Here is a 23350-nt window from a genome sequence, read left to right as displayed (position 1 = left end):
AAGAGAATGTGACATTCTCTCTTTAAGTCAGAAACTGTATCTTTCATCAACACTGCAGCTATAGTCTGTACTGAGCAGGCCTTTAAGTTTTTCAGTTTTTTTATATCTGTAGTGTGTCAAAGTGTCAAAAGATATAGTAAATAGGTACAGCCAAAATAGCTTCCTTTGTACATTGTATAGGTTTTCTTATAAACTTAAGAAAGCTGAAACACTCTGTTTAACTTGCTACTGGCCTACTGGTTAGGGTTTCAGGCCGTAAACTGTAGGGTGGCCGGTTCGATCCCCGACCAGTAGGAAAAATGTGGGCGGTGGAAGTGGTAGACCACTGCTCTCCCATGCCCACATCCACGGCTGAAGTGCCCTTGAGCAAGGCATCTAACCCCGATCACTGCTCCCCGGGAACTGCCAAAGGCAGCTCACTGCTCCGGGTTAGTGTGTAACCTCACTTCACTGTGTGTGTGTCACTTCCCTGGAGGGTTAAATGCAGAGGTGGATTTCAGAGTGTGTGTGTCTACACCACCTCTGCCATAGAGAGGACTTTCACTTTCACTTTCAACTGCAATGACAAGAAGGGCTTACAGGACAGGATGTGGAATATGTGTCAACATCAGACGTTTTCACCATGCAGGATGGTGAAGGGCTTACAGGACAGGATGTGGAATATGTGTCAACATCAAACGTATTCACCGTGCAGGGTGGTTAACTTTGAAACAAGCATTTATGTTAAATTAGTTTCAGTAAGGGTCTCTCTCTTTTTTCCTCTGTATGCTCAGAGAAGGCATGATTTGATGTTGTGGTTTCTGGCACTGGGCAGTTTCCACTGACTTCCTGTGTACGTGACGAGAAATGGTGCGTTAGTGGAGTCCTGATATATTACCGCCAAGGCCATGTGTCACTACCTGATCCTAGTCCGCTACCCGATCCTCGTTGCGCACATCGCGCATACGTCACTTTGCGACACTGTCGACAGCGAAGCCAGTGGAGATTGCCAGATAAAATCATAGACATATCATAGACATATACTTACTTATCTACATAAATGGTATATATCTATGGTTTCAATCATGGAAGACATCAACAACAGCTAGTTTTACCGAAACATGGCGGTTACTTAAAACGACAGAGATGGTCACTATGCACTAAAAATATGAGGTGGAGAATCACGCTGTCTATCTCCAGTTACGTTTTGAGGGGTACGTAGGCTATGTTGAACAGCACAACAGCAGTAAAATGAAGACTGCTCAAATAGTCTGAGCCATTTAGCTAAAAAAGGGTGAAAGGTATAAATATTACATTAAATATACCAACATTATGCGCTAAGGGAAGCCTAATATGTTGACGTTGAGCCTTATGCTATAAACTGTTTACAACATTATTAAATATTACGCTGAGTAAACCCACATTTTGCGTTAAGACAAGCCCCATATGTTGATGATGAGCCTTATGCCGCAAACCGTTTGTATCAAAGCATGCGCGATGTGCACGACTAGGATCGGGTAGCGGACTAGGATCCGGTAGTGACACCATGCCATATCTCGCACCGGTAGCGAAATTTAACCCCTTTTTTTTGAGATGCCAAGTGAGTCGGATTCGCTCTTTAATGTAATGAGTTCCTCCTTAGCACATGCAAATTAGACCACGAGATTCATGAAAATCGTGCCAGTAATTTGGCGTAATGCTGCTTACAGACACACAGACAAACAGACAGAGACAATCCTCAACGACAACATAATGTCCTTTACTTCTGTGAAGCACAATTCTAGACTGAAACATCTTGTCAGCATTCTGTATTCCTGTATAACGTTAATTCGCCTATATCTGCTCTTAAAGTTTAAACTGATCATTGGAGAGGGATCACAATTGCGTCACAAATAGGCAAAGTCATTGCAAGTCACACACACAGCTTACAGTAGGCTCTTCAATATATTATAAAAGCTATACATATTATTATTATTTATCCACAGAAGTTGCAAAAAGTTCCATTGATTTTAATCCACCACCGCAACGTTCGGAGGTCTGATATGTAAGGGATAATGTATAGCCAGTATAGGACAGGGGTTTTCAACCATTTTGCTGTAGCGAAAGGTGCGTAGTCACCCCACCCAAACTTGAACCCGGGTCTATAGGGTGCCAAACATGCACTCTGCCCCCGCGGCAAAGAGCCAAGCTCGACGGTATGGCAGTCAGAGCACAAACTCATCTGTAATAACGGCACATCGTCACAAATACCGAATACAAATCAAATTGTATGACTGGTTTAGTGGATCAGTATTGATGAAAACATAAAGAAATTATGTATAATATAAAATTAATTCACAAAAAATGTATAATAATATAAGAATTGTATTCACATTCAATGTCAATGTGTGGTTCAAATGAACACAACACAAGCATTAAGGCTATAAATATTTTTTTCATAAATGGCTGAAGTTCTGCATAAAACACAACTAAATCAGTACAAACACAAGCTGCCTGTTATATAAATAAACTATAAAAAGCGCATGAATCCAAGTGTCTAACATCAACACAAACTACAGCCGACAAGTTTCAGACAGATTAAACCAATTTCAGAACCTCAGTAACCATGACACCCACCCCGTCAAACACCTCATAGAGTGGGGCATTGCACATGAAAGCACTGGTAGTGACCAGTTTGTTTTTCGTATCCACGTGGGCCTCCGTCACGTTCTTGTTTACGTGTTTGCAGCCCATCTCACACAGGGTTTTGGCGGTCTCCGCACTGGGCCATCTAGAGATGGGAGAGGGAAAGAAACAGGCACTTAGAAATCAAATCTCCATCACTAAAGACATTGTGTGTGAAGTAGGGCTGTAAATAGATACAAAAAAAAAACGAATTAGTCACACCTTTTGAAATGAATGAATCATGTTCTTCTTAAGACTAAATCTTATGAATTCTTTAGAAAGCCCTATCTCTTTAGATGAAATTAACAATGCTATTGCCTGCATGCAAAGTCGAAAATGCCCAGGCCCGGACGGCTTTCCTACAGAATTTTATAAGAAGTTCTCAGCAAAACTTGGCCCCTTACTCAAAGCTGTGTTTGATGACAGTCTAAACTCCCAGTGCCTCCCACCAACTTTACGCCAGGCATCAATATCCCTTCTTCTAAAAAAAAGGAAAGGATCCCCACAGTTGTTCCTCCTACCGTCCAATAAGTCTTCTTAATGTGGATGTAAAGATATTGGCTAAGGTGCTGGCTCTCCGCCTTGAGTCTGTTTTGCCCACTATTGTCTCATCTGACCAAACTGGATTTATAAAAAATAGAAATTTATTTTTTAATGTCAGACGTGTATTTAATATCCTTTACACTCCCTCCTCTCAGCATTCTGAGGCTCTTTTAGCTTTAGACGCTGAGAAAGCGTTTGATCGTGTGGAGTGGAATTACTTGTTTTATGTTCTTAAGCGGTTTGGGTTTGGGGATACTTTCATCTCTTGGGTCAAACTGTTGTACATCTCCTTTGGCCTCAGTCAGAACTAATGACACGTATTCCTCATACTTCCCTCTTCAGCGTGGGACTAGACAGGGCTGTCCCCTGTCTCCACTGCTTTTTGCCTTGATAATGGAGCCCCTAGCAGCCACTATTAGGCAGTGTACTGACATCAAAGGAATCTTCAGAGCAAATCAGGAACACAAAATTTCTCTATACGCAGACGATGTCCTCCTGTATATATCTGACCCTCTTACATCCATTCCGCATATTCTTACCATCCTTACAGTTTTTGGCAGTTTCTCAGGATACAAACTCAATCTTGACAAAAGTGAGCTCTTACCCATTACTACAATTGCTAATCAGACCTCACTTCTCTCTCTACCTTTCAAAGTGACTAATAATAAGTTTAATTGTCTGGGTGTGTGTATAACAAGGTCCCATTCCCAACTTTTTAAGGCCAATTTTACTCCACTTTTGGAGCGCACCCAACAGGATCTTACCCGCTGGTCCACTATGCCTTTGACCTTAGCCGGGCGAATCAGTATAATTAAAATGAATATCCTTCCCAAATTCTTATTTTTATTTCAGTGCATCCCATATTTCCTTACAAAAGCATTTTTTACAAAACTTGATAGTCTTATTTCAACTTTTATTTGGAATAATAAAACACCTAGGATCAGGAAATTGTTTCTACAGAGGCCTAAAATACATGGCGGAATGGCCCTACCTAATTTTCAAATTTAATATTGGGCTGACAATATCAAAAGCTTATTGTATTGGCGATGGGATACATCCTCCCGAGATCTTCCTGGCTGGTTACAAATTGAATCTAGTTATTGTAGTCCTGTCTCACTTTCAGCTCTTTTGTGTTCATCTATTCCCTTACATTCACCACAGACCTGCCAGAATCCTGTAGTCCGCCATTCTTTAAAAATCTGGTCTCAGTTCCGGAAACGTTATGGGCTAGTCTCTATGTCAGTTTTTTCCCCTATTACAGCCAACCACCTATTCCCACCCTCTCTCCAAGATAATACATTTACTTGTTGGTTTAGAAACGGAGTGGTGAATATAAAGATGTTATACAAGGATGCCATTTTCATGTCATTTGATCAAGTTAGACAGGAATTTTCTTTACCAGCACACCATTTTTTCAGATATTTACAAGTCAGACATTTCATACAGAATCACTTTACTCAATTTCCCTCACCTCCACCAAAGTCACCACTTGATTCAATCCTTGAAACCCCTCCTGAGGTGAAGGGAACCGTATCAAGGCTGTACACAATTATATTTGAATTGGAAGGTTCCTCAATGTCAGTAATAAAGGAAAACTGGGAGAAGGATATGGGTGCAGATATAACTGAGGATCAATGGTCTAACATAATTAAAAAAAATCACTCCACCTCTATTTGTGCAAGGCACAGTCTAATTCAGTTTAAGATTGTACATAGGCTTCATACAGTACTGTGCAAAAGTTTAAGGCAGGTGTGAAAAAATGCTGTAAACTAAGAATTCTTTCAAAAATGGAAGTGTTAACAGTTTATTTTCATCAATTCTTCATAAATTAACAAAATGCAGTGAAGTAACAGAAGAAAATTCTAAATTAAATCAATATTTGGTGTGACCACCCTTTGCCTTCAAAATAGCATAAATTCTTCCAGATACACTTGAGCACAGTTTTTGAAGGAACTCGTCTGGTAAATTGTTCCAAACATCTTGGAGAACTAACCACAGATCTTCTGTGGATGTAGGCTTCCTAAAATTCTTCTGTCTCTTCATGTAAACCCAGACAGACTCGATGATGTAGAGATCAGGGCTCTGTGGGGGTCATACCATCACTTGCAGGACTTTCTGTTCTTCTTTAAGCTGAAGATAGTTGTTAATGACATTGGTTGTATGTTTAGGGTTATGTTCCTGCTGCAGAATACATTTGGTGCCAATCATACGCCTCCCTGATGGCATTGCATGATGGATTAGTATCTGCCTGTATTTCTCAGCATTGAGGACACCATTCATCCTGACCAAATCTCCAACTCCACATGCAGAAATGCAGCCCCAAACTGGAAAGGAACCTCTACCATGCTTCACTGTTGCCTGCAGACTCTCATTATTGTACCTCTCTCCAGCCCTTCGGCGAACAAACTGCCTTCTTCTACAGCCAAATATTTCTAATTTTGACTCATCAGTCCAGAGCACCTTCTGCCATGTTTCTGCACCCCAGTTTCTATGTTTTCGTGCTTAGTTCAGTCACTTGGCCTTGTTTCCTTGTCGGGGTAGAGCTTTTTGGCTGCAACTCTTCCATGAAGACCACTTCTGGCCAGACTTCCCCGGACAGTAAATGTCTGTACCTGGGTACCACTGGTTTCTGCCAGTTCTGAGCTGATGCCACTGCTTGAAATCTTCAGATTTTGAAGGTAAATAAGCTTGATGTGTTTTTCATCAGCTGCATTAAGTTTCCTTGGCTGACCACTGCGTCTACGATCCTCAACGTCTTCTTCAAAAGAGCTTGAACTGCACATTTTGAAACCCCTGTCTGCTTTGAAATCTTTGTCTGGGAGAGACCCTTCTGATGCAGTATAACTACGTTGTGTCTTGCTGCTTTGCTCAGTCTTACCATATAAATGGATACAAAATAAACATTTATTGTTTACATTTTTCAAAGCATTCTTAGTTCATAGCATTTTTTCACACCTGCCTAAAACTTTTGCACAGTACTGTATGTCAAAGGTTAAAATGTCCAAAATCTTCCCAGGAGTTAACCCTATCTGTGACAGATGTAAGCAAGCACCTGCCACTCTGTATCACACATTTTGGTCCTGTTCAAGTCTAACAGCATTCTGGTCCTCAATATTTGAGGTATACTCCACCATTTTAGGTTTAACTATTGATCCCTGTCCTTTCATTGGACTTTTTGGTGTACCTGCAGACGATCTACCTCTGCAAAAGCCACAATTAAATAGTTTAGCCTATTCCTCCCTTTTAGCACGGCGACTCATTCTTTTGAATTGGAAGAGTGACCACCCCCCTTCCTTTGGCAGATGGATCTGTGATGTGATGTTTTTTCTTAAGCTTGAAAAAATTAGATATACTGTAAATGGATCAATAGAAAAATTTGATGTAGCATGGCGTCCATTTATTGTATATGTTGAACAAATGACCATGATCCTTGACTCTGACTAAGTTGTTATGTACTACATGTAACTAACCCCTCTGGACTTTTTTTTTTTGTTTTTTTGTTTTGTGGTGTTGTGTTTGTTTGCTGGTCCCAGTGTTATTGTGTCTACTGTCTTTGTGTTTGAAAATCTCAATAAATATACATAAAAAATAAAAAAAAGACTAAATCTTATAAATTATTGATGAATCACTTCAGACAGCGTGTATTTTAGACACTGTTGTTTTAATGTATTTTTTTAAACACAATGGTGCCCCTCGACGGTAAATTGTAAGAATTGTCCCCTGAAGCAATTTGAATCACCTCAGTCAGCCCACCGTCCTCAACTATGTTGATGTGCCGGCAGTCATCAGCAACCCAAACTGCTAAAGTGTTGGTTATCTTTTCATAGACTGGTCTAGTTATTTCCCTAGAGAAGTCGTGAAGTCTGGTTTGGCAACCATCTAACCTGGGACTGCTTTCTGTCGGGTGCTTCGCATTAAGGTGACTAGTGCAGTGCCCGTAGGGGGTAACATCTATGACGACGACTGTTCTATGACTATGACATAATTCACAAAAAAGTGTCCCGATGTATCTGTTGTAATTCGTTTACTTTGTTTTCTCATTATTGCAATATTATAAACCTCAGTCTGCATTTACCCTGGCTGGGAGAGGCTGTCATTCGGAAGATACTGTGTGTGATCACCTTTGCTCTGTGTTCATTAAACCTGTGACTAAAAGGCTGGGTGCCAATCAAAATCACAACGCAAGAGTGGAGCACTACACCGCTACAACGGTGACATGGGTTTGCACCGTAGGCTACGGCTAACGGTAAAATACAAATATCTCGCGAACTATTCAAAAATCTTCAAAATCAAGGATGCACAGGTTCATGACATGCGTAAGCCACATTACTTTGAAACTTAATATAAAGAAGCTTAAAAATAAACGAATAGATCAAATCAATCACTGTCTTAAGATTACCTGAGCAAAAGTCTGTATCTGTTCACCAAGAAGAATTTGAATGCGGACCTCGTATCCAACGGTATTCTGAACTTTGAGTGAAGGCAGGATAGTTACTACGCGTATATTGTTTGATTGTGACGTCACTACCCATAGTGCCGACGGGACGGGAAACGATAACCCATTAGTGGCTACGGGAAACGGTAAAATACAAGTATCTCGCAAACTATAAATTCAAAAATCTTCAAAATCAAGGATGCACAGGTTCATGACATGCGTAAGCTACATGCAAAATCTCATAACTAAAATAACTACCGTCAGGGAGATACGCCCTGGACAGACTGACACCCTGACACACAGAGATTCCTGGATTTATAGATAGATAACTTAAAGACGAGCTGCTTCTGTAATAGCTAAATTCAGTTTGACAAATGCTACATACAACTTTAATGTTTTCGATTGTTCCGTCATTTTGCCTCTTAAACAGAAACTTTCCGTCCCAACAATCCCTCAGCTCTCTCCAACTTCAACTTCTCCTGTATTGTTCTATCCTATCTTACTGACTGCAGGCACGGGGCGGTTTCGTGTCAGAGGTCAACGCACACCGGAAGTTAACAAAGTTGCGTTAACTGCGTTAAAATATTTTATTGCGTTAACCTCGGCCACAATAATCTCATACGTTAACGCGTTAACTTTGACAGCCCTAGTGTGAAGACATTGCAGAGAGTCATAACCAAATTAAATGTATGATAAAGACTTTTAGAGCAGACGGCAACAAACAATGCTCCAAGTCAGGACCAGAATTAGGTACAGAATCAGTGGCTGTTGGGTTGAGCTGAAAAATCTCCAACTCACTTCTCGCTCTCGCAGTCGTGGCCCACGGTGACCTCACAGCCTGGCAGCACCTTGGCGGCCAGCACGGGGGAGATGCAGCACATAGCCATGGGTTTATCTGCCTTGTGGAAGCTCTTGATCACCTTCTCCACCTCAGGCTTCACAGAGAAGTCCTTCCCCTTCGTTGCCCAGTCACTCAGGTTCTTGGCCACTCCGAATCCACCTGCATAAAATAGCATTCATACAGTATGTTTGCACATAATGATTGTAAAATCATTCTAGCAGCATGATAAGAATTGAGACAAAAAGAAGTTTTCAAACATTTGTCTCTAAGAATAAAGTGATGACTGAGATTTTGGGGTTAAAAGAAACCCATTATCTTCGTAATGCATGCATGATAATTTGACAGTAAATACATCCTCAGTTAACATGTTATAAGAGCTTGTTTTTCACCTGTCTTTTTTAAAGGACTCACATGTGTGTGTGTGAACATGGTCAGCTCACCTGGGATGATAAGGACATCAAAGGCGTCTACGTCCAGCTTTGCCAGGTCAGTGACCTTGCCGCGGGCGATGCGGGCGCTTTCCAGCAGAACATTGCGCTTCTCTGTTTGGGGATTTCCCTCACAGTGGTTCACCACATCCATCTGGTCCACATTCGGAGCAAACATCTTCACCTGTCCCACACAGGAAGAAGGTTCCAGTGTATAGTCAGTCACATATAATATTTATATAAATTATTATTTTTAGGCCATTATTGAACTGTCACTTAGCCTAGATACCTGATTGAGTGCCATTATCTAAACTTGCAGCAGCTACGCATTTGGTAACAAAGAAGAGTTTGGAACTAATAAGCAGGAACGGTTTTGGACACAGGCGAACTGTTTAACATAATGTCAGGGACAGGGTATTGCTAGTTAATAAACTAATAAGCATAGGTCTACATCTCAGTGCCTCTCCAGATGAGTTAAATTAACTGAAGGTAAATTAATTTAATCTTTCCCTGTGGTGCATGAACAATGCTGGTATGGGATGTTGTTATCTGCAATCGTGATGACCGTGAGATGAGGCTTCTCCCTCTTGCATTGTGATCTGTAAATTTTCGCCTGCAATTTAAGCTTGTCATCCATCATATCTAGTTTTACGTTTTGAACTTATCCCTCCATTGCATAATGGAGTCCCTTTTGAAGGCTTCTATACGAAATCAGGTCCTTCGGAGGGGGTCGCCCGGGGCGTAATTCCATGCAGAACCGCCACTGCTACTGCATGTCTGCAAGTGTGCATCTATGTGTATATGAGTGTTGATGCATCCATCATTCTGCATGTATACAAGTGTGATGCGTGTAAAGCCAGGTACACCACTGGGTCTTTTTCTAAAGGTCCTCACCTCGGCTCCAGCTCGACTCAGGTGCACCAGCACGGCACAGGCCTCATTGATCTCTGTGCCATCAAACACACCGCAGCCAGCCAGGATCACTGCCACACGTTTCACCATTTTGCCTATAAACACACACACACACACACACAGATGGGATACATTCAAGAGATCAGCATCGCAGGTCACATTCATTCAGTGCTGAGTGTTTTCCACACTTTTTATCAGCCTACAGTATAGCGTGAAATTGACATTGTAAAGACGTGTTCTAGCTCATGCAGCAGATGGAGTGCACTGCAGCACCTGACTGAAAAAACAGCCGCCGCTTTGTTCCAGCGAGGTTTAAATGTCAGGTGATATGTTGACGTTTCACAGCGCAGGCGATAGTCGGACGACATTTCTAACCAGCATGCATTGCTTTAAAGCTGAGGTAGGCAATTCAGGAGAAACCGGAGAGAGTAGATAGATTTTGAAAGTGTAAAAGATTTCCCCTACAACAGACCAAAGCAACCATGGCTTCACTTTTCAGGCCCTTCAACTCCCTCTGTTGTTACGACCCTAACTTCCTGGTGCTGCGTTGGTTGAAAAGCTAGGTTAAGGCTCATTATACGTACTGCAACACCATCATCTGAAAACTATCAAGTGCCTGGCTTCCAGTGCCTGTGGTGGGCGCTTTCCCTAAACTTTCAAGCTTGGCTGCTGAACCTTATAGTCCTTATCTCCTTTTCTGCCCAAAGACTTCTGAGGTTTACCCTTGTTTTCTCTCTGGCTAAGTGTAATTCTTTCTTTTCTTCATTGGGCAAAGAAGGGATGGGCAGTTTTTTCATTGCTGCCATTGTGTTTGCTAATGAAGCCACCCACGCCGTGATTCCACTATCGAGCCAGTGTGAGCTAGGGCTATCTTCGGACCAACTAGGGCTTCATGAGAACCAAAAACATTTGCATTTCTACTATTGGGCCACTAACCCTGCAGTACTGCCCTAAAACTGCCCATAACGTGACATCTTGGTGCAAACATCATCCATACGCCCATCTCGAGTCATAAACTATAGGGAAGTTCAAGTTAAGACAACATGCAATAAAGTCTGGATGCCAGGCAGATGACCTTCAGCAGAGTATGTTAAGAAAAGTAATGAAATGGAAACCAAAGTGGCTTTTTGCTGTTTCTGATCTTCTCTTAGTGGAATATACAATTACCGTATCATATTCATCATAGATAAACAGACTTTCCAGACTAATCCTTAAAAGTGCCATGTACTGGTACTGGAGTAGTTTATCAATCTATATCAGAGGTAGCATGAAGACTTGGCTCTCATATAAGCCACCTATAGGCACAGTTCACATTATATAACTGTTTTCATTAAGTTAAGTAACTGGAATACGTGAAAGAGCGTGATTAGCGAGGTGATTGACAGGTGTACAAGAGCTGTGATTTACACTTTGTCAGACACTCCTCCTGGCTCTGATTGGTTGTTTTGATGCAGTCGAGATTCTTGCAAATTACATTAGATGCATAGGTTGGAGCCAGAGGAGCCTGATTGTTTTTCAGATTATCTTGCTCATGAACTTCTTTCTGCCATCGTGACAGTTCAAGTAAATCCAACGTAAAAGGTACTTTTATACGAGTTCCCTACTGCATCTTTAAATCCAGCATGTAGCGCGTTACGTCAGTTCTGCGCAGTCATATGCACCCAATTTGTCCAGCCCAACTGACAGACATGAGAACGGGATTTCCCCTTTTTAACTGTCTATTAAAGCGCCGCATTAAGTGCATTAATTGCTTTACCATGCAAATATCCAAAGTTTTTGTACTATTAGATACAAATGTTGATTAAATGAATGAACGTAGGTTGAAAGAGCGAAGCAGAATCTTACAAAATCTCAAGCGTATCCACAGGCATTAGTGTGGAGTTGAAACGCGTGACTGTCAGATAGGCTAATCAAGATTTGTCGCTAGTCGCTTTTTGCTAATAAAGTAGCCAAGGGGGGTCTGAAAAGTCGTCAGATATAGAGACGAAGTCGCTGAATTGGCAACACTGGTCAGATTTCCTCTCTTTCCGAGACACATAGAAATAACTACACTGAGAGAAACCCTGACAATATAATGCCTGAGTTTTGTAGCTACATTGGCATTGCAGCGCAGTGTAACACAGGCCTACATACGTGAAGCACAGAATGAAAGTGAAACTAACTTAAGATGAATACATGCTAGGTGTTTTAACATCCTTGTATTATTTTATTTGTAGCGCAAAAGTTTAAAAGACCACTGGTCTACACTTAAATAGATGGAATTATCATTCAAAGAAGACTCACCTCGAAAGGAGAGTGAAGTTGCGTTTGCAGAGTGCACTATGGCCGAGAGTTCGGCAACTGAACCGTTTCATATTGCATCTGAGAAGAGCCGGATTGGTCCCCCTCCCATATAAAAAGTGTTGATATCAGCGGCTGACGCGCTACGGCGGGCTCTGCACCAGGGCAATTAAGGCTTAGCCGTGATGCGAATTTATGATTATGTATTTAATTTGTTTGACAAACCAATATAGCAATAATGTAAGTGACAATGTAATTTAAAATGTATATTTTCTTTATCAAATTAAGTTTGTTTATTCCACAACTAGCTAAATATCCTTACGTTAATGTTGTGACGAGGTCCAGATATAACGTTCCAGAACTACAAGAGCACTTGGAGAGTGACATGCCATAATATAATGTACTCGGCTGGCAGTTCTCCATGTTGTTACACCATACAAATAGATCTGCTCAAAAGTTCAATTTCCATTCTGACCCACTGCTATAGACAACTGTAACCATGACAAGACCAAATACAAATCAAATTGTATGACTGGTTTAGTGGATCAGTAGGCTATAGATAGAAAAAAAAATATTATGCATACTACAAAATGAATTCACAATTACATTTGAATTTTATTCATATTCAATAGCTTACACAGTTCATATGAAAACAACACAAGCATTAAGGAAATAATGTCCATTTTGAAAATGACTGGAGTTCTGCATAGCACAAAAACAAAACTCAAGCTGCTCTGAAGTGCAACTATAAAACAGTCATGGATCCAGCATGGATAACACCAACACTAACTACAGCTGAAATGTTCAGACAGATCAGGCCAATTTCAGAACCTCAGTAACCATGACACCCACTCCGTCAAACACCTCATGGTGTGGGGCATTGCACATGAAAGCACTGGTGGTCACCAGTTTGTTTTTCTTGTCGACGTGGGCCTCCGTCACGTTCTTGTTCACGTGTTTGCAGCCCATCTCACACAGGGTTTTGGCTGTCCCCGCACTGGGCCATCTAGAGATGGGAGAGAGAAAGAAACAGGCACTTAGAATTCAAATCTCCATCACTAAAGACATTGTGTGTGGAGACATTGCAGAGAGTCTCAACCACATTAAATGTATGATAAAGACTTTTAGAGCTCCTAAGGGAAACTCTACAAATGCTACCACTGATGATGAATTCAGTGTTAGCACGACAAATACAGTTTACCTATATAGACGGCAGCAAAAACTGTTCCAAGTCAGTTTCAAGTCAGGACCAGAATTAGGTACAGATCAGTTGCTATTGGGTTGAGCCACAAAGCTCTCACACTCACTTCTCGCTCTCGCAGTCATGGCCCACGGTGACCTCGCAGCCTGGCAGCACTTTGGCGGCCAGCACGGGGGAGATGCAGCACATAGCGATGGGTTTACCCGCCTTGTGGAAGCTCTTGATCACCTTCTCCACCTCAGGCTTCACAGAGAAGTCCTTCCCCTTTGTTGCCCAGTCACTCAGGTTCTTGGCCACTCCGAATCCACCTGCACAAAACAGCATTCATACATTAAATTCCCTTAGGCCTTGTCCACACTAATGCAGATATTTTGCAAACTGAACATTTTCCTCGACAGTTGAGCCTCACATGCAAAAAGCGTTTAGCTCAAATCAAATCGAATCAAATCGAATCAAATCGAATCAAATCAAATCAAATCAAATCAAATCAAATCAAATCAAATCAAATCAAATCAAATCAAATCAAATCAAATCAAACTTTGCTTTTACAGCGCATTTCATACCAAGAGGTAACACAATGCGCCTAACAGAAGGGGGGGGGGATGGGTTACAAACACTTGTAAAGAGACACAGGTTTTCCAGAGATTAAAAACAGAAAATAACGTACTAACCACATTGGCCCTTTAAAGGCTTGCTCAATAGCTCACTCAAATGTTTTTTATTTTTATTTTAAACGCCTTATAAGGTGAAGTTTTTCAAAGCGATGACATGACATCTCTATTCATTCATGTCCATTGTTGCTTTGTGTATTGGACGTATAAGATCAACACGGATGCTCAGAAAATTCTTCTCTGGTATTTGACGTATTGTTGCTAGACACTTTATCAACACCTGCTGGCCTGGCATGATCATTTGAGTGTTTGTAGTCGTTTTAGTCGAGAGAGATGTTTTGTTAAACAGAGGAAGTAAATATCCGTATATATCTGCTCTTCATAAAATGGACTGCTGTGTTTGTGTGTGTGTGTGTGTGTGAGAGAGAGAAAGAGAGAGATGTGCGCGTGTGTTTGAACGAGGGCGAGACAGAGAAGGAGAAAGTGTGTGTGTGTGTGTGTGTAAATGAAGGTGTCAAGCTGGTCAGCTCACCTGGGATGATGAGGACATCAAAGGCAGCCACGTCCAGCTTGGCCAGGTCAGTGACTTTGCCGCGGGCGATGCGGGCGCTTTCCAGCAGCACGTTCCGCTTCTCTGTCTGTGGCTTCCCCTCACAGTGGTTCACCACATGCATCTGGTCCTCATTCGGAGCAAACATCGTCACCTGTGCCACACAGGAAGAACGTATATTTCACTGCATAGTCACATATAATATTTATACATGTTTTATAAAAAATATATTTGTTACCTTTTTTGTTTAATTGTATTGATATTTAAAAAAAATTAAGTATCTATGGATCACTACAGTATCTAGGATCACTATTATTTACAGATGTCATTCTATCTGGCCCTGTGAAGCTGAGCCAGCAAGAGGGAACACACCCATTTTCTTGTCTTTTTTTGCATGCTTATCTTTCTGGCTACTACTACTGTGCATTTAGTTTGTTAATTATTTATTTGAATTCCCCTAATGGCCAACAGCTAAGCACAGTGTGATAAGAACAGCCTTTTTTACATGGTGTGCAAATGTATTGTGTGTGTAAATGGCGAAATTAGCTGTATTCAGGCACTGTGTGAAACTTTACACTGTGTGAAAAAGTTCAGGCACTAATTGAACCGTCACTTAGCCTAGAAACCTGATAGGGTGTTGTTATCTTAACTTGCAGCAACTACGCATTTGGTTACAAAGAAGAGTTTGGTAACCAATACAGTGTCTGCATGTGTGTATATCAGTGTTGGTGCATCCATCCCTCTATTCACATCAATGTGTGTGTGTGTGTGTGTGTGTGTGTGTGTGTGTGTGTGTGTGTGTGTGTGTGTGTGTGTGTGTGTGTGTGTGTGTGTGTGTCTGTAAAGCCAGGTTAACCACTGGGTCTTTTTGTAATGGTCCTCACCTCAGTTCCAGCACGACTCAGGTGCACCAGCAGGGCACAGGCCTCATTGACCTCTGTGCCATCATACACACCGCAACCAGCCAGGATCACTGCCACATGTTTCACCATTGTGCCTACATATAGCCAGAGAGAGAGAGAGATTTATAAATGCTCCATCAATTGCTCCCAATGAGCTTTTCATTCATATTAATACCTTCTTCCCTCCAGCTTCTATTGGAAGTATTTCTTAAATGACCCAAGCAGACAAAATAATCTATAATGAAATAATAAAACATGTAATTTATGACCTGCTTTAAGAGTGTTTATTGCAGTGTAATTACTGCATCACCCAACTGTTACGCTCCACCCTTTGGCGATCCTGTGGGGGGTGAACAACACTCCACCATTGACCCAAATTTACTACAGGAAAACGCCTTCAAAAGCCACCAAATCCGTGGGATTTATTAATTATTCATTGATAAAGTCTCCAACCACATGCTCAAGTAACTGTGATGAATGCAAGACACCAGCAATACAAAGTGACCAGATGGATTGGGAGGCCACACCCACTACACAAAGATCTTCTGATCTCTGGAAGGACAGAGTCCCCCTGAGCAAAGTGACTGGGAAAACCAGCTGCAGAGAGGCCCCCCAACCTGCCCTACTAGCCTAGCTAATCTTCAGTGGCGCCCCAGGAGAATCTGCCCAACTTGATTGATGAGAGATGACCACTACTCACAAACAAAGGCCGTAAGCTACACTCATCTACCTCAAGGACGTTTAATCCTAGTCTCAAGCCCCCAGATGTTACGCCCCACCCTTTGGTGGCCTTATGGGGCGAACAACACTCCACCACCAAATCCATGGGATTTATACATGTAAAAAGACACACACAACAACTCAAGTCACACTATCAAAACAAAACAGCAACACAAAATCCCAGGCTGAGAGCCAGCAAGACCAGCAAACCCCAAGCTAGAAACATCTCCTTCTGCAGCAGGAAACTGGAGATTTTAAACGGCTATTCAATCACCTGGCCAGGTGCACCTCAAGTGGCATTCAGGTGTAGCACAACTTTGGCGGAGCTCCACAGAGGGGATGACACAACCATGAGTGACTCGGCAGTATACTAGCAGTGCTCCCCAGTGGCTTTAGCTAGGTAACGCTTCAGCACCTCCGTATCCAGGCACTGCAGGTAAACAAAGGCTTTGGGGCAGAGAGCGAGGAGTCAATGACAACGGACTTCTTTTGACCTGAGAGTCAATGTGAACAGCCGGGCTCAGCCGGGGAGGAGTCCAATCAAGTCGGACAGGTTATCCTTCCCATCAGTTGTGAACTTGTGACTAACGGGAGATCTAGCGGAATAGTGTTCCTTATTGTTGTTTACAGTCGGTACAGTTGGAATTACCCTTCCTTTTCATTAAACACGATGAAATGAATTAGTGTCAATTCAATAAATCATTGTTGGGGGTACAAGAAACAGGTCAGAGTCGTGAGCAATGGTGAATTTCGGTAGCGCAGGCGAAAACATTTCTAACCACCATCCGTCGCTTTTACGCACACATCATATACAGCCTAACATGAGAACATCAAACATGAGAACATCATTTACACCCAACATTTAGCATGTAAACAAGTTTTGGCACTGTTAGATACGAAAGTTAAAAACTTGATTACATAAATGAACGTCAGTTGAAAGAGCGAAGAAGAGCGGGGCGGATCAATTTTACCAAATCTCAAGCGTATCCACACAGGCATGTGTGCGGAGTTGAAATGCATGCCCTGTCTGATTTCCTATTTCTTTCTGCTACATTACCTCCCAGAAAGCCAAGACACGTGGAAATAAAAACTAACAATATTGCCTGAGTATGAGGCAGGATGAAAGTGAAACAAACATGTTAAAATGAATACACGCTAACTGTTTCAACTACAGATCCAACAATATATTTGGAAATATATTAGTCTATCCTAAGGAATTGGAATTACTAGACCACTGTAATTATCGGCCACGGATATCTCACCTTGAGGAGAGTGAAGTTGCGTTCCGAGGAGTTTGCAGAGTGCGCTGTGCCTGTTGAGCTGAGAGAATAACTTGTACGGAAACTGAACAGCTACTTATATCCTCTCCGAAAAGTGCCGGTTTGGTCCCTCCCATTAAAAGTGGTGATCTCATTGTTTGAGTTTTTCCAGGCGAGAGAGGACTATAATGAACTGCTTGTATCAGTAAAATAGCAGAGTCACTGTGGCTTGCCAGTCGAAATCGCTGTGTAAACATTGATCAAGATTGAGATGGCAAATTTGAGTCAGATAGGATTGAGAAGATGTGTAGGACTTAAACATGTTCATATTTGCTCTGTAACCTGCTACTGTTCTCACGCACGCAAATATACTAAAATATTTATTATTGTAAGAGAACCCAACCAACCGTCTACATTTCAGTCAAATGTCTACTGTAATAATTGTTCAAACTGTTTTAGCATTGGTAGGCTCACTGTAAGTTAATTTCAAATGTAGTTTTCTGTGTTCACCAAACATATTAACAATTGACAAAATAACGTGTATATTTGCTGTTTCACTTCATTAACGAACAAATAATCTCTATACTGTTAATCCTCTTTATTTGTCCAAGTACGTTAAAACTGAAAATACATTTAACTTAAATGCACTTTAAGGCTAAGAAAGGCAGAACGTAAGTACAGAAAATATGTTAGTTGTGAGTTGCTTAGTTAAAGTAGTATTTCTTACAACAATGTGTGTGACAAATTGTTATTACAATAGCCTATGCATAGCCTATGTCAGGTGAAATGAAAATAGCAAACGTTTGGGCGGAAAACATCTTTGAAAATTTTTTTGCTATATCTTTCCTTGCTGTAGGGTGTACATATTTTCAAGATCGTCCTCTCTTCAGGGAATGTCCGAAACTCAATCTGAGGGGTGTGTTCTGAACCGAGTTTTCCTGTTTGACGTTCAAGGTACACCTTCAGGCGCTATAAGGAGAAGAGCGTTTCGTTGGGCTCATTCACTCGCGCGATGGCAGATGCTGAAATCCAGTCGCTGCATTATTCAGTTGGTGTGTTAGGAATCTCGGGTGGTAGGTAGCTTTTTCTTATGACAAAAATGTTTTAAATTTGTATTTTAATATATGTACTAAACATGACTTAGTAATGCACGTTAATGTAAAAGTTAAAGGCAAAATTACATTTCTGGGTGCGATTAAAGGACATGAAATAATCAAAGTTTAAAACCAAGGATTTAATTTATGGCTGCGCTGCACTTATTTTCAGTTCTATCATGGAGACTTTGATTAATGATATTGATGATAAGGACAATGATTATCATCATTATCATGTTCTTCATCAGTATCATACAATCAACAAATTATTCTGGTTTGTTTTGTTTTTGTTGTTTTTGTCACTGGAGCCTAAAACATTTTAAAACATGCGTAAAAACGTTATGCGTTACCATTTGTTAGAGTTGAAGAATAGTTTATTTGACACTGACACCTTTTTTAAAACTCGACGGTGATTCTCTATGCCACTCCGCTGCAGTTCACAATGTAGCCAATAGAGGGCAAAACATGTCACTCAATACGACAGTGTTCTGACTTCTCAGGCTCTCTGCTGCTTCTGGTGAATGGATATGGCAGTGCGCCGGGAGAAAGCCTCATCTCCAGCACTGCTCTGGGAGTTCTGCTCCTCATCATATCTTCTCTCCTGGCATACGCTGGTATTTCACATTTTCCTGAATTATTAAACAGTATTTAAAACATTTAAATACCAAATTTCTAGGTAGCTTTTCTTGCTCATTCTCAGTTTCCTTCTCTCTCTCTCTCTCTCTCTCTCTCTCTCTCTCTCTCTCTCTCTCTCTCTCTCTCCGCAGGAGTGCGACGCAGCCTCTCCCCTGCTCCTCTCTTCACGTGTTTGTGTTTGACAGTGGCAGCCCTGTGGTGCGCCTCAGGTCTGGTGTACATCCTGGTGGGGGAGGGCTATGTGGATTCCACACAGGGGCTAAGAAATGCCATGATACCTGGCCTAGCAGCCTTCACGTTAGCCTTGCTCATCCTGGGCCTGGTTGCTGTTTTAGCTAATGAGGTAGTGCTTTTTATCATTGCTTTCACCATCAGTTTAGCCTGTGCCCATCAGATAGCTGGCCTTGCCGAGATTCGTTTTGGACAGGGTGCGACAGCGGCTAACTACCTCCTTGTGTGCTTCGTTGGCACGTACTTTGGTAGTGGGCGCCTGCTTTCATTTATCACTCATGGTAAATTGCAGCTTCCCGGTACCGGTCCGACAGACAAGCATGGCCCAACCCAGATGCAGGGTCCAGACAGCAGTGACGTTGTAACTGTGGGTCTTGTCATGAACCTGCTCTCTGCTAGTGTGCTAGCCTGCCCCCTGCTGGGCGTGGTCCCTTCGCTGTCCGTCGGCCTCGTGCCATGGCTGTGGACGGCCGGCGTGTTCCAACTGGGCGTGTGCCTGCTCTGCTATCGTGGCCTGGATGTGGTCTCCGCCACGTTTTATGGCTTCATGGCCATATTGCGCTTTGCCGAGGGCTACAGTGCCCTGGTGGGGGATCTGACCCTCAGGCCACCCTATTCCCCCGTTCCCTTCCCCGCCGTCTTCGCCATCCTCTTCTTCGTACTGGCGCTGTTTAGCTTCCAGAGGAGTCTGGTGGACAGTTTCTACCAGCTCTTCTTTGTGGCGTACAGCATTGCCATTGCTGCTCAGCCCAGGGGCTTCTTCCAGGGCGGCACGCAAGGCGTGCAGGCAGCCATCTTTGTAGCAACAGCCCTCATGCTCCTGGTCACCATCAACAACAAGGCATCTCCTTACAAAGTACCCACAGGCGATGGCTTGCTCAAAGCACTCCTTACTCGCACCGGCGGCCTCGCCCTGAGGTCCCAAGACAAAGACTTTCATGCCCCCTACCTCGGCTACTCCAGATACGCAGACGCCGAGATACTGGGCCACGCGTCCAGCGTGCTGGCTGCCTTCGCCATCACAGCGTCCGTGGGCGCTGAGGGCCCTCTGGCCGTGCTCATCCTGCCCTGGGCGGTGGTATCGGGGGGCCTGCTGCAGCTCCTGTGTGGCTCGGTGGCATTCGCCCGGGGGAAGACCCTGGAGAGCGCCGCCTTCATCATGTACGGCTTCATGTGGACGGTGTGGGGGCTGACGCGCTTCGGCGGCCTCTATGGCAGCACGCGCGGCTTCAGCGTGGCGGTGGGCCTCATCAGCTTCATGCTCTTCAACTGTCTGGTGACAGTCGCGGCGTTGTACCTAAGTGTGGCGTGGTTCGCCTACGCCTTCACCTTCCAGCTCATCCTCATCAGCTTCCTGCTGGACGCGGTGGGCGCTCTGCCCTACGGCTACGACATTGGCGTCACCATCATCTTTGGCCTGGTCAGCTTCTACTGCTTCCTAGCCAACATCTTTAACAGCACCTTCCAGAAGCCACAGATCCCACTGGGTGCCCCACTGATCAAGCTTGGCGGGAAGGGAAGAGAGAACTGCCCCCATCTGCCCTCCAGGAAGGCCACGTCTGTGTTGGAGATTGCAGGTGAGGGAGACCGCCTTCACCTTAGGATGGCAGGTTCAAACTCAAAGAAGTGAAGTGATGTTTCTGCTTCGCATTTGTATATTTTCACAGAACAGTTAATTACATAATAACACTTAGTACTAGCTACCAAAACCAAAAGGCTGTGCATGCACAAATGAACACAGTCCTCACAGTGTCAGTTCCTCCCACAACTAAATACAGGATAGCAAGTTCTGTATCAGTGTGAAAGTAACCTTATCTTTGTTTCTTTTTGTCATCTGTACAGAGATAATGAAGAATGGAGGCACGTGTGGAATGCCAACTGATACGGTCTATGTCCTTGTAGCAGCTTGTAATCGTCCTGATGCTGTTGAAAAGGCCTACAAGTAAGATTCTATTAACCTTTTACTTTTGTTTTGTGTCTTTACAAAGGAAATGTTAGGAACCATCCATTTCTTTCCTGATTTGTCTCTGTGTGTGTGTGTGTGTGTGTGTGTGTGTGTGTGTGTGTGTGTGCCAGGACAAAGCAGCATGCTGGAGATCGGCCCATGTCATTGTGGGTGTCATCTCTTCAGCAGCTGGAGCCAGTGAGGGATCAGATCAACCCTCTGCTCTGGGACCTCATGGAGGCTGCCTGGCCCTCCTCTATCAGTTTGGTTATCCCGCGAGGTAACTGCTCTGCACAAGTCCGACTGCAACTCTGAAAGTAGTCCATGACCTTAGAAGGAGCTCCCTTATAATGCCTAATTATGTCTATGTCAACTGATTACATTGGTGAGAAAAATAAGCTATCCTGACTCCTCCTATTCTACCAATAATGACTTAAGTGACTTAAGTGATTATAACTTAAGGAAGTAACTAAAGTGATTATAATTAACAAATTATTTTTTCCAGCCCCCTGGATGGAATTCTTTGGTCTGAAAGAGTCATCAAAGTACATCGGAACGCCATCAAGTATTGCCATCAGAAACCCAGACTGCACTGTGGCAACTCAACTCATAAGCCTGGTATATCCTCACAAAATCACTAAACTGATTGTAGTATTCTATATATTTGTATACACTAAAATGTGCGGTTTGAATAGATAATAACTAGTTTCTGAACATGTCTGTAAGAAATTATAAAAATCAATCCTAAAAATCGGTAGTATTTCACAGTTAAAATATCATATTGTTGAATCTTGATGTTCAGTTATAACGAAAGGCTTGTTTAATTCCTCAGGTCGGACCCATGGCTGTGACCTCAGCCAACCCTACCGGAGAAGCAGACACCACTCATCATAACCAGGTGCATGCTAAACTGGGAGACAAGGTAAATACACAGTGGACGCGCCTAGGCGGGGAGGAGAGCAGAGACTCATGTCATTAGCTGTGAGTATTTTTGTCAGGTCCTCTCAGTGAGTTTATAATGAGGTGAGTGTGTTTACACAGGTGGATGGAGTACTTTGTGATGGACCCTCGCCAGAGAACATTGCCTCCACTGTGGTGGATTGTACCAAGATCGAGAGTGGCAGCATTGGCTTCTTCAGAGTAGGACTCATACCAAAGTCAAAGGTACTCGCTAACAAGATGATAGCACTTCCGATGCTACTGTTTTTTTCTGCTTTGTACATAAAGACAGTGAAGTAGATAGGTACAGCATTTAACTTGGGTCTTGTAGCAAAGTGAACTTGATTTAATTTGGTTGAGTTGGGTGTCATACTGTAGTCTGACCTGGTTGGTGTTCTTTCTTCATCTGTTGTAGGTGTTGCAGTTGTTTGAGGAAGTGCAAAGGAAGCACAAGCATGGGCAGATGAACCCCGGGTTCGAGACAGACCTCAGCGACTCAGCTGGAAGCGAGAGAGAGGGAGCAGACGAGACGACAGCAGAGATGGACGACTCACTGGACACCAACTCTGAATCAAACGACTCTCTATAGAGCTCAAACATGTCACACTCAACCATGATTTTATATTAGCGTCTTGTTGCAGTAACAGTGGCCAAATAAGGGCTTTCAGCTTTTCTAATTTCTAGTGCTTTACTTCATGACACTTCATGTCAGAAACGTATCTGATCCTAACAGAGGTTGGGAGAAACTTAGGATGGTCCATGATAAAAAATCCTTGTAGTATAGAATATGAAAGGAGAATGAAGTATCCAGAAATATTCAGTGAAAAAAAAACAAAGTTTAAGAAACATCATATGCAGGACGTGCAAGATGTGAGTAGGAGTACTCATTCTGTGTATTTGCCAGATCAAATAAAGGCCACATAAGTTTGCCATACTTGCTATATGTAATGTCATCTACCATACTATTTGTTTACATGATATAACATGTTAAAGTGCAATATATTTATGCTATTAAATTATTTCCATTGTTGTAGAGCTATTCTTGAATGTCTAAAAAGCTTTTTAAAGCAAATGTAAATACAAGTGCATATTTTACTGTAAATAACATAAAAAAAAATCAAAATCAGTCAAACACTAAACATGCAGTAAGTTTTTGTAAGTTTAAAACCTTGTTTTGCAT

The 23350-nt window shown here is 42.5% G+C and overlaps 2 protein-coding genes and 1 pseudogene across 3 annotated transcripts; 1 reads left to right on the top strand and 2 right to left on the bottom strand.

Annotated features, from left to right (window-relative positions):
- Positions 1 to 1719: 1719 nt before the first annotated feature.
- On the bottom strand, positions 1720 to 12135 carry LOC308366370 (glutamine amidotransferase-like class 1 domain-containing protein 3, mitochondrial). The gene is made up of 5 exons (XM_080840049.1): positions 12086 to 12135; positions 9785 to 9897; positions 8903 to 9074; positions 8420 to 8621; positions 1720 to 2749 (listed from the first exon to the last, which is right to left on the bottom strand). The coding sequence occupies exons 2-5, from the start codon at positions 9890 to 9892 to the stop codon at positions 2557 to 2559; spliced, it is 675 nt and encodes a 224-aa protein (XP_080696175.1). The 5' UTR covers positions 9893 to 9897; positions 12086 to 12135; the 3' UTR covers positions 1720 to 2556.
- A 760-nt stretch (positions 12136 to 12895) lies between these two features.
- On the bottom strand, positions 12896 to 17462 carry LOC308366369 (glutamine amidotransferase-like class 1 domain-containing protein 3, mitochondrial; annotated as a pseudogene). Its single transcript has 5 exons — positions 17329 to 17462; positions 15329 to 15441; positions 14427 to 14598; positions 13390 to 13591; positions 12896 to 13088 (listed from the first exon to the last, which is right to left on the bottom strand). The product of its transcript is annotated as a glutamine amidotransferase-like class 1 domain-containing protein 3, mitochondrial (transcript).
- Positions 17463 to 18337: 875 nt separating this feature from the next.
- Positions 18338 to 22759, top strand: LOC308367068 (uncharacterized protein; the record flags this gene model as incomplete). Its single annotated transcript, XM_080840891.1, has 9 exons — positions 18338 to 18398; positions 18920 to 19033; positions 19187 to 20863; positions 21129 to 21228; positions 21363 to 21511; positions 21737 to 21849; positions 22064 to 22153; positions 22273 to 22395; positions 22586 to 22759. The coding sequence occupies 9 exons, from the start codon at positions 18338 to 18340 to the stop codon at positions 22757 to 22759; spliced, it is 2601 nt and encodes an 866-aa protein (XP_080697017.1).
- Between the last annotated feature and the right edge of the window lie 591 nt (positions 22760 to 23350).

Source organism: Sprattus sprattus (assembly GCF_963457725.1).
Source record: "Sprattus sprattus genome assembly, chromosome: 6".
Lineage (NCBI taxonomy): Eukaryota > Metazoa > Chordata > Actinopteri > Clupeiformes > Clupeidae > Sprattus > Sprattus sprattus.
The sequence above is the reverse complement of the archived record's forward strand: the minus strand, read 5'-3'. Positions and strand labels throughout refer to the sequence as shown.